Raw genomic sequence first — 16,641 nt, forward strand, 5'->3', positions numbered from 1 at the left:
GGCAAAAGAGGGGTGATTTGAACTTTTATTTTTTTTATTTTTAAAAACGTTTGTTTTTTACTTTTTGCCTGCTTCAATAGTCTCCATGGGAGACGAGAAGCTGCAGTCCTTTGATCGCCTCTGCTACACACAGGCGATGATCAGATCACCTGTGTGTATCAGAAATTCTCACTTGCTATAAGCGCTGACCACAGGGAGCTCAATTTTGTCTGGAATAAATTGCGGATGCCTTGTCACATTTGAAGAGCCTCTGACATGCCAAACCAGCAATGTGTCAGGCTGTCCACAGATCAGGCTGCCTGCACAATGTGACAAGTTCTCTTTAAGTCCTGGAAACTTTTTTTAAAAATCATTCTGAGATTTCTGTAATTCCCCTAACCCATATCTGTGTCCTGTATTTTCTGTAAGTGTACTGTATGCTCACATGTAGACATTTATTAGTGTGTTTTCATTTTCACTATTATTCATACTTTGGCAGGGTAGGATTTTCCAGGTTGTTTTGCATGATTTAACCCCTTTGAGACAATTTTTTTTGTTTTCCCTTCTGTGCTTTCGATTTTTCCTCCCTGTCTTCCAAGAGTGATACGTTTTTTATGTTTCCATCATTATAGCCGTATAGGAGTTTGATTTTTGCAGGACGAGTTGTATTTTTGAATGACAACATAAATGTTATTGTATCAAGTACTAGAAAACAGGAAAATAATTCCATGAGAGGTGAAATAAAAATAACTGCAGTTCGGCCATCATTTTTCAGGTTTTGCTTATACAGCATTGTTTATGCAGTAAAATTAATTGGGCAATATGATTCCCCTTGTCAGTATAATTACAGCGAAATCATACTAGTAACATTTTTTTAGGCCGGTTTCACACGTCAGTGGCTCCGGTACGTGAGGTGACAGTTTCCTCACGTACCGGAGCCACTGACACACGTAGACCCATTAAAATCAATGCATCTGTGCAGATGTCATTGATTTTTTGCGGACCGTGTCTCCGTGTGCCAAACACGGAGACATGTCAGTGTTCGTGGGAGCGCACGTATTACACGGACCCATTAAAGTCAATGGGTCCGTGTAAAACACGGACCACACACGGACCTTCTCCATGTGCAGTCCGTGTGGCGTGCAGGAGACAGCGCTACAGTAAGCGGTGTCCCCCCCACATGGTGCTGAAGCCGCCATTCATATCTTCTCTGCAGCAGCGTTTGCTGCATAGAAGATATGAATAATAGTGTTTAAAAGAAAGATCTATGTGTCCGCCGCCCTCCCACCCCCTGTGCGCCCCCCCCACCCCCTGTGCGCCCCCCCGCTGTTCTGAAAATACTCACCCGCCTCCCTCGCAGTGTTCTGTGCTGGCCGCCCCTTCTACTGTATGCAGTCACGTGGGGCCGCCGATTAGAGTCATGAATAGGTGGCTCCACCTCCCATAGGGGTGGAGCCGCCTATTCATGACTGTAAATGAGCGGCCCCACGTGACCGCATACAGTAGAAGGCGCGGTCAGACCAGGAAGCATCGACAGCCAACGAGGGAAGCGGGTGAGTATTTTCAGAACAGCGGGGGGGGCGCACAGGGGGTGGGAGGGTGGCGCACAGATAGATCTTTCTTTTAAACACTATTATTCATATCTTCTATGCAGCAAACGCTGCTGCACAGAAGATATGAATCGCGGCTTCAGCACGATGCAGTGTACCACACGCGTGGGTACCACACGCTCCGTGTGGTACCCACTCGGCACATGGGCGGCACACGTGTGCCGCACGTATGGCCTACGTGAGCTCACGGGCACACGGACACGGATAACTCCGGTACCGATTTTTTCCGGTACCGGAATTATCTGGACATGTGGGACAGCCCTTATATAGCATAGATTATAAGCTTGTGAGCACGGCCCTCATTCCTTGGAATGTGTTGAATTATGTGTTACTCTGCAATATCTTTATTGTCTGCACAAGTACTTTCTGAATTATAAAGTGCGACAGTATATGATGGCGCTATAGAAATACAAATTTTTATTATTTTAGCAATGAAAAAAATTCTGAAAGTTGAAGAAAAAAAATGTTTGTTTATGCTGCCATTTTCTGAGAGCTGTAGCTTTCACTTTTATGTTTGGACTTTGGAGCTGTGTAGAAATTGTTTCTTTGCATTCCATTCTGATGTGTTTATTGATATAATTTTGGGGTTCATATACCTTATTGATCACTTTTTATTGCATTTGTTTGTGAACTCCGGTAACTGAAAAAATGCAAATCTGGCATTTTGATTTTGTTTTCAAACGAATATTATATTATATTTATTTTGATAGATTGGACTTTTATGGACTTGTGATACAAATTATGTGTAATATTACCTTTTCATTTCCATATTTTAAAACTTGCATAGTTGTGGAAAAGCACCTGTCCTCTTCCAATGCCGGCTCTGCAGAATTTTGGCAGAGCACACACAGATCACAGGCAATGGAGAAGATGGAGAAATGAAGTTCTCCAAACCTGTGATGTGATTCTTTCATGCGAGAGAATTGAATCACACTACATGACACTGATCAAACTCGGACAGTTTGATCCCAGTGACATTAGCATAATTAGCATAATCTGCCCAATTCTCTCGCATGAAAGACTATATGCTCCTGTGATCCCAGCCTAAAAGTTCAAATTGATGTAGGCTTTTTGACTGCCCTAGCTATTGTTCCCATACCTCCTCAAGACATCTGTCATCACTTCTGCCAGTGCTTTACAAATTCATTAACATCTAGAGTCATCACGGGTGTAGATGACCCAGACAATTTGAATTAACAAGAATAGCTATTATAGCATTGCACGATGATGGCAAGGATGATTTTATTCATTTCATATCTTAAAATAAATAAAAGATTAAATAACAAAAATATCTATCAGAGATGAGTGGTAGAGATGTGTGAAGCCGAACATAAAAGTTTGGCCTTCGTACTGGACAGTTAGTGTCCGGTGCTAAACGCCCAACACGGACTTTCCCTGGAACTCCTTTGTAATGTTCAGAGTTGCGGGTGAAGTCTGGGAGGGGAGAGTGAGAGAACGGGAGAGAGATTTATTTTCTCAGATCTCCATTGTTTATAATGGAGTTCAGGTTCTGGTTCAAGTTTGGATACAGTTCTGGGACCCAAACCAAACGTTGGACTAAAGTTCGGGTCGAGTACCAGAACCCAAACTTCCACAGGTCTGTTCTTCCCTAATGAGCAGATTAATACGCAGAACCATGGTCTAGTGGCCACATCAATATTCTGTGGCTGTTAACCTCCTACCTGCAGCTTCCTGGGTGCCTCTTCTGAAAAGCAAGCCCACCATAACATCAAATGTGCATCATGTCACAATGATGACGAAGCCTCAGTACTAGAAATCAGACACCAGGAAATCTGGCAGGCATGAGGCGATTCACAGGGTTCTTGTTCAGTGATTAACAAATTGATTTGTTAATCTGTAATGTCTCTAATAATCTAGAATAATGAAAATATAAGACCTTTCAAACAAATTAGCATTCTTTATCTTTCATAGTTACATAAATAGTTACATAGTTATATAGGTTGAAAAAAGAACTAGGTCGATAAAGTTCAACCTTTCTCCACCAATTGTACATTTGTCACAAATTTAAAGGGAAGGTGCCATAAAAAAAAATTTTTTTTACAGCAATTGTAAAAATGTAAAGAATTAATGTTTAAATTTTCTTAAAAAATATTTTCATTTGTTCATAATTTAGTAAAATATGAAAAATAATTTGAAAAGTTTTGGAATTTCCACTTTTAAACACTAGGGGGAGCAGCTGCTGAAATTTCAGAAAAACCTAGTGTACAACTAGCTCACATTACAGCACTGCAGTAATTATGGGCGGAGTCTGCTGACGTGTGTGATGTCTCCTCTCCTTCCCTTCTGGGTGTTTGCTAAGGGATAAGAGGATGATATTCAGGAACCCAGTGAGAAGCCATTTTGTTGGTGACTGCAGAGTAAGGCTGCTGTCACACTAGCAGTATTTGGTCAGTATTTTACCTCAGTATGTGTAAGCCAAAACCAGGAGTGGAACAATTAGAGGAAAAGTATAATAGAAACATATGCACCACTTCTGCATTTATCACCCACTCCTGGTTTTGGCTTACAAATACTGAGGTAAAATACTGACCAAATACTGCTAGTGTGACGGCAGCCTTATACTGACAAGTAGACAGTCACCGAGGATGGCAGGCAGCAAGGATTCTGGGAGACAAATGGTGGAGGGAGCAGGGTGACAGCAGCACAGAGTATTTCAGGAGAGCGGTGTGCTGGTCTATGGGGGTCACAGAGGGAGATATGTGGTGGAGGGAGCAGGGTGACAGCAGCACAGAGTATTTCAGGAGAGCAGTGTGCTGGTCTATGGGGGTCACAGAGGGAGATATATGGTGGAGGAGCAGGGTGACAGCAGCACAGAGTATTTCAGGAGAGCAGTGTGCTGGTCTATGGAGGGGCACCATGTTCAGTGCGCGGAGCAGCCAGGGATTGTACATAGAGTGCTGTCTTTTATACACATGGATGGACCGTCTGCTCCACAGAAATCCAGGAAACATTTCTGCGGATTGATGGCCTGTTCTGATCCAGACTTTGCATGCAAAGACCCCATTCCCCTCCTCAGATCCTGTCTTCTCCATCCTGTCCTGGCGATGTGTGAAAGCGAGACGTCAGGCGCAGTCCGGGGTGATGCTGGGAAGGAAATGTAGCCATATAGTAACGATAAAAATGAGACCCCTCTCTTCAGCTGCATCACCAGCCCTGACTGCACCTAACTGAAGGTCATGCTGCCCCCTCTATTACCCCAGACCCACGTGCAGGTGCTCAGCCACAACCACCATAGAATGGGTCCGCTTTCTGAAGATAATACTGCCATAGAGTTCTCACATAATACCGCCATAGTGTTCTCACATAATGCCACCATATAGATCACACATAATACCGCCATATACATCACGCACAATACTATCAAATAGATCACACAATACTGTCATACAGTTCTCACATACCACCATATAGATCACAAATAATACCGCCATATAATTCTCACCTAGTACTTCCACATAGATCACACATAATCCCACAATATAGTTCTCATATACCACCGTCATATAGTTTTTACATCATTCCACAACACTGATCAAACATAATATTGCCATATAGATCTCATATAATACCGTCACATAGATCACACAATACTTGGCGGCATAATGTGTGATATTATATATATAATATCCCGGCATAATGTGTGGTCTTTATGGGAGTATTATGTGATAAATATATATAGCGGCATTATACGTGATCCATATGGTATTGTGCTGCTCTAGGGAGGTGAGAGACGTATGGTGGAAGGAGCAGGGTGACAGGAGCACAGTATTTCAGGAGAGCAGTGTACTGGTCTGTGGGTGAGAGGGTGTGCTCACACTCACACGCTCACAACTGTACTTATAGCCTTTACTGGCTATTAAAATGGGGGACACCCCCCAAAAAAAGACGTGGGGCCCCCTATAATTAATAACCATCAAATATTATGCAGACAGCTGCGGGCTGACATTAATAGCCTAGGAAGGGGCCATGTATATTGTCCCCCCCAGGCTAAAAACATCAGCTCTCAGCCGCCTTTTACATGCGCCTTTTCTGGCGCTTTGCCTGGCAATTTCCACTTACCCTGTAGCGGTAGCAAGTGGGGTTCATATTTGTGGGGTTAATGTCACCTTCATATTGTCCGGTGACATCAAGCCCACGGCTTAGTAATGGAGAGGCGTCTATAAGGCACCCATCCATTACTAATCCTATAGTTGTATTGTAAATAAAGACTCGGCCAGAATAAAGTCCTTTATTAATCTTTTTTAATCCATACCGAATGCATAATCCTCGACTCCCTCATCTCCCACAACAAAAATAATAAACCACATTGAGGAAAGACACGCGGGGGGGAGAGGAGTGCATAGGAGAGGATTAGATACTGACAGCTGAGCCGTGTATCTAATCCTGTCCTGTGTGATACCGACAGCTGAGCCGTGTATCTAATCCTGTCCTGTGATACTGACTGCTGAGCCGTGTATCTAAGGCAGTGGTATACGCAGGCAGGCAGTGGTATACAGAGGCAGGCAGGCAGTGGTATACAGAGGCAGGCAGGCAGGCAGTGGTATACAGAGGCAGGCAGGCAGTGGTATACAGAGGCAGGCAGTGGTATACAGAGGCAGGCAGGCAGTGGTATACAGAGGCAGGCAGTGGTATACAGAGGCAGGCAGACAGTGGTATACAGAGGCAGGCAGACAGTGGTATACAGAGGCAGGCAGGCAGTGGTATACAGAGGCAGGCAGGCAGTGGTATACAGAGGCAGGCAGGCAGTGGTATACAGAGGCAGGCAGGCAGTGGTATACAGAGGCAGGCAGTGTTATACAGAGGCAGGCTGGCAGTGGTATACAGAGGCAGGCAGACAGTGGTATACAGAGGCAGGCAGGCAGTGGTATACAGAGGCAGGCAGGCAGTGGTATACAGAGGCAGGCAGGCAGTGGTATACAGAGGCAGGCAGGCAGTGGTATACAGAGGCAGGCAGCAGTGGTATACAGAGGCAGGCAGTTGTATACAGAGGCAGGCAGTGGTATACAGAGGCAGGCAGGCAGTGGTATACAGAGGCAGGCAGTGGTATACAGAGGCAGGCAGTGGTATACAGAGGCAGGCAGTGGTATACAGAGGCAGGCAGACAGTGGTATACAGAGGCAGGCAGACAGTGGTATACAGAGGCAGGCAGGCAGTGGTATACAGAGGCAGGCTGGCAGTGGTATACAGAGGCAGGCAGACAGTGGTATACAGAGGCAGGCAGTGGTATACAGAGGCAGGCAGTGGTATACAGAGGCAGGCAGGCAGTGGTATACAGAGGCAGGCAGGCAGGTAGCAGTGGTATACAGAGGCAGGCAGGCAGTGGTATACAGAGGCAGGCAGTGGTATACAGAGGCAGGCAGGCAGTGGTATACAGAGGCAGGCAGGCAGTGGTATACAGAGGCAGGCAGGCAGTGGTATACAGAGGCAGGCAGTGGTATACAGAGGCAGGCAGTGGTATACAGAGGCAGGCAGTGGTATACAGAGGCAGGCAGGCAGTGCTAAGTGCTATATAGGGGCTGGTAGCAGTGGTAGATGCATAAGAAAATAAAAACTCTGTACTTACCTTCTTTCCTCTACCAGGAAGTGCTGAGTCATGTTCAGGGCAGAGCAGTGCGACGATCTCCCTGCTGTGCTCTGAACAGGTCGGCAGTGATTGCAGCCTGTAATGTAATACTAAGTACAGGCTGCAATCACAGCTCCTCGCTGCAGATACTTACCCTGGACGCTCGGCAGCAGCTTCTCCCAGCAGCAGCTTCTGCCATCGCACGCACTGAGCTGTGTGTGCGATGGCAGAGGGAAATAAACAAAATGGCCGCGATCTCCTCTCACAGCTGTGACGTGGCAGCTCAGTGGGCGTGGCCAAGTCACAGCTGAGAGGCAGGAGGAGATGAGGTCGGAGCCCGACCGTTGGCTCCTATGTCCATGGCTGCCGTAAGTGAGGAGTGCAAGTGTCGTGCCCAGACACTTACACCCACACTAATGAAAATGGCGGCCTCCAGTGGTGAATGTAAAAGTGAATAAATAAAAAAGTATGAAAGAGGTACATTTACTTTTGTATTAAAAATAATTGATTGTATAATCAATAATTATTAATACAAAAACTAAAATCACGGCACCCTCCCTTTAAGTATAATCCGCAATGTTATGTGAATCGAGGAAATCGCCCAACCCTTTTTTAAAAGCTGTTATAGTGTCTGCCATTACTACGTCTTGTGGTAGGGCATTCCACAGTCTGACTGCCCTAACTGTAAAGAAGCCTTTCCTATTTAGCTGTCGGAATTGCCTTTTTTTCCACCCATTATGAGTGCCCTATGGTCCTTAGTGTGATCTTTGGAAGGAAAAAGTTATGCAAAAGTCCTTTGTACTGATCACACATGTATTATACATGTAAATGAGATGCCCTTTGAGGCGTCTTTTTTTCTAAGCTAAACAAGCCCAACTATTCCAACGTCACATCATAGGAGAGGCCTTCCATCCCTTGTAATAATCTAGATGCCCGCCTTTGAACTGACTTCTGAATATCATTTTTAAAATGTGTAGCCCAAAACTGGATTGCATATTCTAGATGTGGCCTCACCAGTGATTTATAAAGAGGTAATAATACGTTGGGATCGCGGGATCTTATCTCTCTTTTTATGCAGTGGGGAAATAACTATTTGATCCCTTGCTGATTTTGTAAGTTTGTCCACTGACAAAGACATAAACAGTCTATAATTTTAAGACTAGGTTAATTTTAACATTGAGAGATAGAGTATCAAAATAAAATCCAGAAAATCACATTGTATAAATTATATAAACTTATTAGCATTTTGCAGTGGGAAATAAGTATTTGATTCCTCTGGCAAACAAGACTTAATACTTGGTGGCAAAACCCTTGCTGGCAAGCACAGCAGTCAGACTTTTTTTAGTTGATGATGAGGTTTGCGCACATGTCAGGAGGAATTTTAGTCTACTCCTCTTTGCAAATCATCTCTAAACAATTAAGATTTTGAGGCTGTCGCTTGGCAACTTGGAGCTTCAACTTCCTTCATAAGTTTTCTATGGGATTAAGGTCTGGAGACTGGCTATGCCACTCCATGACCTTAATGAATGTGCTTCTTTTTCAGCCACTCCTTTGTTGCCTTGGCTGTATGTTTTGGGTCATTGTCTTTCTGGAAGACTCAGCCATGACCCATTTTTAATGTCCTGGCGGAGGGAAGGAGGTTGTCACTCAGGATTTTGCGGTACATGGCTCCATCCATTCTCCCATTGATGCAGTGAAGTAGTCCTGTGCCCTTAGTAGGGAAGCACCCACAAAACATAATGTTTCCTCCTCCATGCTTGACAGTGGGGATGGTTTTCTTTGGGTCATAGGTAGCATTTCTCTTCCTCCACACACGGCGAGTTGAGTTAATGCCAAAGAGCTCAATTTTTGTCTCATCTGACCACAGCACCTTCTCCCAATCACTCACAGTATAATTCAGGTGTTCATTGGCAAACTTCAGATGGGCCTACACATGTGCCTTCTTGAGCAGGGGAACCTTGCAGGCACTGCAGGATTTTAAACCTTTTCAGGATAATGTGTTACCAATGGTTTTCTTGGTGACTGTGGTCCCAGCTACCTTGTGATCATTAACAAGTTCTCCCGTGTAGTTTTAGGCTGACCTCTCACCTTCCTCATGATCAAGGATACCCAACAAGGTGACATTTTGCATGGTGCCCTGATCGATTTTCGATTGACAGTCATTTTGTATTTCTTCTATTTTCTTACTATTGCAATAACAGTTGTCTCCTTCTCAACCAGCATCTTACGTATGGTTTTGTAGCCCATTCCAGCTTTGCGCAGATCTATGATCTTGTCCCTGACATCCTTATAAAGCTCTTTCGGTCTTGCCCATGTTGTAGAAGTTAGAGTCTGACTGATTAATTGAGTCTGGGGACAGGAGTCTTTCATAAAGGTGACTATGTAAGACAGCTGTCTTTAATACAGATAACGAGTTGATTCGGAGCGTCTTACTGGTCTGTAGGAGCCAGAACTGTTAATGGTTGGTAGCGGGAACAAATACTTATTTCTCACTGCAAAATGCAACTAAATTTATATAATTTATACAATGTGATTTTCTGGATTTTATTTTTGATATTCTATCTCTCAATGTTAAAATTAACCTACCCTTAAAATTATAGACTGTTCATGTCTTTGTCAGTGGGCAAACTTACAAAATCAGCAAGGGATCAAATACGTATTTCCTCCATTGTACATCCTAAGTTCTTGTTTGCTTTTGTGACTGCAGCTTGACATTGAGTACTGCTGCTTCATTTACTCTTCATTCACACCTGCCAAACTAGTCTTGCTATGAATTCAAACAGCATGCAATGCCCATAGATTTATAATGGGGTCTGTTGTGGTACCTTCTAAGGGTCTGTCTACATGGGCCGACTGACAGCATGATACAAAACCTTTACCGATCAGCAGTCATTTAAATGCATGTCTAGACCAAAGAAAATTATGCACACTAAGCGATCTGTAATAGATCGTCAGTACAAATAGGCTGTCATGGTTCTCGGTAGCTCAAGTCCTGTTTACACAGGTCAATGCACCGATGAGAACGATTTCTTTTTGTGCAATGAAAAAGATCAATTCATCTTATAAACGAGTATTTTGCTTATTCATTCGGGGATCTGCAGCCTGTTTACACTGCAAGATAATCATAAACTCAGCAGTTTTAAGAATGCTCGTTTATAATTATAATTCAGTGTAAATGCAGCTTAAAGAGGTTATCTAGGAATATTTTTTTTTGTTATAAGCCTTAGAACTAACAGGCAGGTAGTTGTTAACTACCTGCATGTTGAGCCTGGTGCTGATCTCTGCTGGCTCACAGCAGTCATGGACCGCTCCTGCCAGCGATTCTGCTTCTTCCGGTGACATCACCTCGACAGAGCAGCTGCTTATCTACCCCTCTGCTCTGTGGATTGGGCATCACTGTCATTGTCATGCTGATCATTAGTCATGTCCCTGCTGTATAACTGCAGGAATGGATGTCAATCACCATAAAGCCGGCAGTCACTCCCCGTTGACAGAGCAGCCTGGAAAAGGAAGAGCTGCTCTGTTGACATGAAGCACCTAAATCGCTGGCAGGAGAAGTCTGTGATTGCTCTGAGCAGGCAGCAGGCAGAACAGACAGATACTTAGCATCTGCCTGCCTGTCAATTTTTAGTCCCATGAAAAAAAAATAGTCCCATAAAACACCTTTAAGTCTTTTTACAGCAAGAATATTGCTACAAACTGTCAAAAGTAACTGTCAAAAGTAAAGTCTTGCTGTCAACAGTGACAGAACTGCGGAAGGCTGATGTGTTCAACCTGTCTGACATCTATTCCTAACACATAAAAGAAAGTGTAAAAAACACGTACAGTACAAATCATCATGGAAACTTGTCACAATAAGATGAAGTCAGTGCCTCGTTTTTTTTTTTGCATGTTTTTCTTGTTCAGAAGTTTAATGAAAAGTTCTGCTGTCAACAAAAGTGGAAATTTTGGATAAAACTTTTGGACTGGTCTCTAGCAAATGTCCTGTTATTAGAGAAAGACTACAGTTTCTGTCTAGTCATTATCTTCTGTGACAGCTGATTACAGTTGTTTAGTGCCCTTCGACCAGTCTGAACTGGTTTTGCATGCACCAGGATAAAGGGCTAAAAGTATTCAGAGTCTGAAAGTGAGAGGAGACGAGAGACGTTCTATAGTGAGAGGAGACGAGAAACGTTATGTAGTGAGAGGAGACGAAATACGTTATGTATTGTCACTACTAGTAATATTTATGCTCTTCTATTTCGGTTTCATTGTTTCCTCAGGAAGTAAAGCCCAGAGATAGCTTGGCATTGTGGCACTTACTGTATAAACACAAAATTACTTAAGCCCTGATTCATTATTGCCCTTGTGCCTGTTTTTGCCTAGATTAGCGTGGTTTTGCTTTTTTTTGTCTACACCTAATTCATTATTCTATTCGCATCATTTTTTAGGTCTGTTTTAGCTTTTGGCTTTGTGGGGAGAGTTTAGTGATTCTAGATGATTTTCCTGATTCATCAATTGTGACGTTTCAAAACTTTGGTGCAACTCCACTCCAATCCCCTCTGGTGTATTTTTAAGTGCACCAGTAATTTGCATTTTACAAAACGTTAGACTTTTGCACTAAACAGTTGCAAAAAATAGCTCAGGGCAGAAAAAAGACCATTTTTGAATAAGCAGCAAATTCATTAACTGCATGCGCAATTTTGAAGAATTTGGCACAAAAAATGAGAATGAATGTCACAAGACAAAAATGGAAAGTTACTTCCTTCATTAACGTCCCCGGCGCCTGCGCTGTAAGTTCCCATCATGTGATGGGACTCGAAGGGCAGCGCAAACTGCGCATGCCTGAAAAAAAAAACTTACAGCGCAGGTGCCCGGGACGTTAATGAAGTGGAGGTGGGGCTGGACACGGAGGCCCTGTGTGATGGCTGGGAGGCGCCTGTGTCGGGGGGCGAAAGATATGCCCCCCTCACAAACTACAGGTAGGAAAGGCAAATTCTAAAAATGAATAGTTCAGCGTTGGCAGGGACCCCAACTAAAAGAGCCACCTTGACAGAATGCAGCATTAGTGCTGCACAGGATGGCTCTTTTAGTTAAAAACGCCTGAGGGGGGTGACAGGTTCCCTTTAATATGTGGTTGCCTGTTTTGCATTTTTTGTATCTTTTTAGGTCTTCATTGTGGGCTGAGGTTAATATTTTGTGATGTTTTTGCCTGATTCATTAATTAACAACGTTTCAAAAAGTCGCAAAACTGCTGCAATTTTTTTTGCCATGAAACTTTTTTGTGCTAAAAAATAACAAAAAAGGTAACAGATAGAAATATAGACTGCATACGCTATTTTTGAAAAACTGGCACAAAGAATACCACAAAACAAATATGAAAAGTGATTTAAAAATGCAAATGGTGAATCAGGTCCCATATGCTTACATCTAATCTAAGCAATGCTCTATAGTGTTGTTAGCTTTAGAATGTGAGAGAAAACACAAACATGGGGAGATCACACAAACTCCTTGCGAATGTTGTCCTTGGTGGGATTTGAACCCAGGACCGCCAGCGGTGAAAAGCAACAGTACTAACCATTGAGCCACCATGCTTGATGAGCTAGCTTAAGAATGATTGTTACATGATTATCCAGGCTGCTGATCAACCGATGAACAAGGAAAACACTCGTTCATCAGGTGGGATTATCTTTTGCGTAGGACAGCATCCTGTGTAAACAGGAATCGCACTGCCAAGAACTGTGGCAGCCTATGCAGACTGAATGATTTATTACAGATCGCTCAGTGCACATCATTTACTACAAGCTGCCTGTGGAAGAGGCTATTAAATGACCGCCAATTGGGTAAGGTTTACTGAGTGGCGGTCGTTTGGTGCTGCCGGTCAGTCATCCAGTAACTTAACACTGATTAGACTCATTTTCATTGCTTCCTCTCCATCTTGTCAAACTTTTATGTCAGTGTTTTAAAGTTGTGATACATTCCTGTAGTGTTTGCTGCACTGATCACTTGCCAGAAAAAAAGTCACATATACTGTATACAATTTTTTTTTCAAGAATACATATTCCCTTACACTGCGTCGATGCAGATATGCACCCACCATTAACATAATTAGCAGTGATGAGCGAGTATACTCGTTGCTCGGGTTTTCCCGAGCACGCTCAGGTGATCTCCGAGTATTTGTTATTGCTCAGAGATAAGGTTTTCATCGCCTCAGTTGCATGATTTACGGCTTCCAGATACGTTGAATACATGTCGGAATTCCCTAACAAACAGGCATTCCTCACATGTATTCAGCGTATCTGGAAGCCGTAAATCATGCAACTGAGGCAATGAAAACTATATCTCCAAGCAATAACAAATACTCGGAGGTCACCCGAGCGTGCACGGGAAAACCCGAGCAACGAGTACACTCGCTCATCTACTATATAATTGTCTAAGGGTACTTCCGTCTGTCCTTCTGTCTGTCACCGTTATTCGTTCACTGATTGGTCTCGGCAGCTGCCTGTCATGGCTGCCGCGACCAATCAGCGACGCGCACAGTCCAGAAAAAAATGGCCGCTTACTCCCCGCACTCACTGCCGGCGCCCGCATACACCGCTCACACAGGGTTAATGCCGGCGGTAACGGACCGCATTATGCCGCGGGTAACGCACTCTGTTACCGCTGCTATTAACCCTGTGTGTCCCCAACTTTGTACTATTGACACTGCCTATGCGGCATCAATAGTACAAAATGTAATGTTAAAAATAATAAATAAAAAAAAAAAACCTGCTATACTCACCCTCCGCCGCCTTTCTCGCTCCTCGCCACGCTCCCCGGACCGCTCCATTACAAGCGTCAGCTTGCGGTGCGGTCCCGTCCCAGGGCTGGTGTGCGGCAAGGACCTGCCGTGACGTCATGGTCATGTGACCGCGACGTCTTCATAGGTCCTGCTCCCACCAGCCCTGGCACTTGCAATGGAACTCGGCTTCAGGAAAATGGCCGCCGCGATCTCGATCTGCGCACGCGCAGCATCCAGCGGCCATTTTCCTGAAGCCGAGCACTACCATCTGCACAGGATCCCAGGAAGAGAAGAGGCAGGACGCAGAGGAGCAGCGACAAGAATGGTGAGTATGATACACTACAAGGGGCCCTCGGATCGTTAGGTGAGTATGTTTATTTTTTGGCCCTATACATGCCTCGGTAATATACTACGTCGCTGGGCAATATCCTACGTGGCTCTGCTGTATACTACAAGGCTGGGCAATATACTACGTGGCTGGGCAATATACTACGTGGCTGGGCAATATACTACGTGGCTGGGCAATATACTACAAGGCTGGGCAATATACTACAAAGCTGTGCAATATACTATGTGGCTCTGTGCAATATACTACGTAGCTGCGCAATATCCTACGTCGCTGTGCTGTATACTATGTCGCTGGGCAATATACTACGTAAATGGGCAATATACTACGTGGACATGCATACTCTAGAATACCCGATGCGTTAGAATCGGGCCACCATCTAGTCACTAATAATTAGCCATTATGCAAGCCACCATTAATAATGTAAATTAATGTCAGCATTGTGCCCCCCACACACACACTACATGTAAAATTAGCCATTTTTCTCTAGGCCAAAAAAATATATATTAATTAGCCACTTGTTCCCCCAACTCTTTACCAATCACTCTCCTGCATCTTCAGCCCCCCACCACTGTTCTCCTGCTGCTCCCCTAACCTAATTCATTATATTTTCATGGCCCCCTTCCCATTCCCCACTCTCACTTTTTACGTTCATGTCCTCTTTCCCAGCCTCTACTCCCACTTTTTACTTTCATGTCCTCTTTCCCAGCCCCTACTCCCAGTTTTTACTTTCATGTCCTCTTTCCCAGCACCCACTCCCTCGTTTTTATACTTCCACATCTCCTCTCATACCTCCAATTCCTTATAGTACTTGTCCTCTCCCATATCTCCATTCATTCAATTTAAATTTGAAAAAAAGAAGAATCACCTCTCCAAACAATCTCTGCAGCTCTGCTTCCTTCCTTCCTTCGGTGGCCAGTGGGTACCTGCTAAATTACATAATTGTCAAGGTTGATTCATAGAGAAAGCTTTGATACAAGCCAGGGATGGGCTGAAACATCTATGGATTTGCTTTGATTGCAATAAAACAGCTACTCCTCAATATGCGAGTGCTTGGATTCTTTGCCTTTCCATTTATACTTCCTCCACCAGCGTCACACTGTAACACGGAGTGCCGACCACTTCTTGCTTTTTGCCGAGTCATAGAGAAAGCACCACCTGTAGATTCTCTATTGCAAGCAGTGGAGCTGCAGGAACACCCCTTGCCCGGCAATGTAGACCACCACCAACAATGTTAGCAAAAACTATTATAATGAGGGCAATCTCCCTCTCCCAAGGTCCATGCCCCAGAAAATAGCACAGAGTGCTCTCATTATCATCCGCCCCAGGATGTATCCATGCTATACAGAGTTGTAATACAGTGCCCGTATATTGTTATAGGCTCATATATTTTTCCCCAATATGCATCCAATTTTATATGTATGTCATGCTATGAAGCAACTCTTCCCTAAAAGCAATCACATGGGCACCACACAGTATTATAGACGCCATGTACCATCTCATAGGGTTCGTGTCGTCTGCCCCAGAACTTACCTTAGCAACGAGCAAGCCTTTGGACATCTAACACTTTTGGAAAGAGTGGTATGGTTTTTACTGACTCTAGAATTCCGAAGAAAATATTGTATTCTTTATATCAGAGAGCAGCATAGATAATAGGGTCTTTAATTATAATATTTATTCCCTTTCAGACCATCCTGCAAGGTATTTTTTGCAAAAGATCCAATTAAGATTGTTTGTGCAAAAGGGCAGTACATGTTTGATGAGAAAGGAGAAAGATATCTGGACTGCATAAATAATGTTGCTCATGGTAAGTCTATCAATTATATATAAGGGTAAGTCAATCTACACATATACACACTAGACTGTCTAACACAACTGTTAGTATGATCTCATTGGATCATTGTGTGCTTTTGGCAGAACTCGCTTGTGAATAATGCATTTCTTTCCTCACTTGCAGTTGGACATAGTCATCCCGAGGTGACAAAGGCTGCAGTGAAGCAGATGGAGCTACTCAATACAAACTCTAGATTCCTACATGACAACCTTGTCCAGTACGCTGAACGCCTAACAGCGACCCTGCCTGAGAAGCTGTCTGTTTGCTACTTTGTGAACTCAGGGTATGGTTGATCATAATATTTCAAGTTTCTCAACATACCAGATATTTTGATAACATATTTGTAATAATGATAAACACATGGCAAAGTAAGAATGCATTAAAAAAATCAAAATAGTTTATTTTTATCAATTAGCAAAATGAAAAGTTAATGAACAAAAGAAAAATCGAAATCATCCAATATTTGGTGTGACCAATCTTTGCGTTTAAACAGCATCAACGCATCAGTTCGTCTAGGTACATTTACAG

The 16,641-nt window shown here is 43.6% G+C and overlaps 1 protein-coding gene across 1 annotated transcript in view; it reads left to right on the plus strand.

Moving 5' to 3' along the window:
• Positions 1-16,641, plus strand: part of ETNPPL (ethanolamine-phosphate phospho-lyase) — a 74,252-nt gene that overhangs the window by 14,331 nt on the left and 43,280 nt on the right. The window contains exons 2-3 of the mRNA XM_077278991.1: positions 15,968-16,086; positions 16,237-16,396. Of these exons, the coding sequence (XP_077135106.1) occupies positions 15,968-16,086; positions 16,237-16,396 (279 nt within the window). The remainder of the gene's footprint in view (positions 1-15,967; positions 16,087-16,236; positions 16,397-16,641) is intronic.

Source organism: Ranitomeya variabilis, chromosome 1 (genome assembly GCF_051348905.1).
Source record: "Ranitomeya variabilis isolate aRanVar5 chromosome 1, aRanVar5.hap1, whole genome shotgun sequence".
Classification (NCBI taxonomy): domain Eukaryota; kingdom Metazoa; phylum Chordata; class Amphibia; order Anura; family Dendrobatidae; genus Ranitomeya; species Ranitomeya variabilis.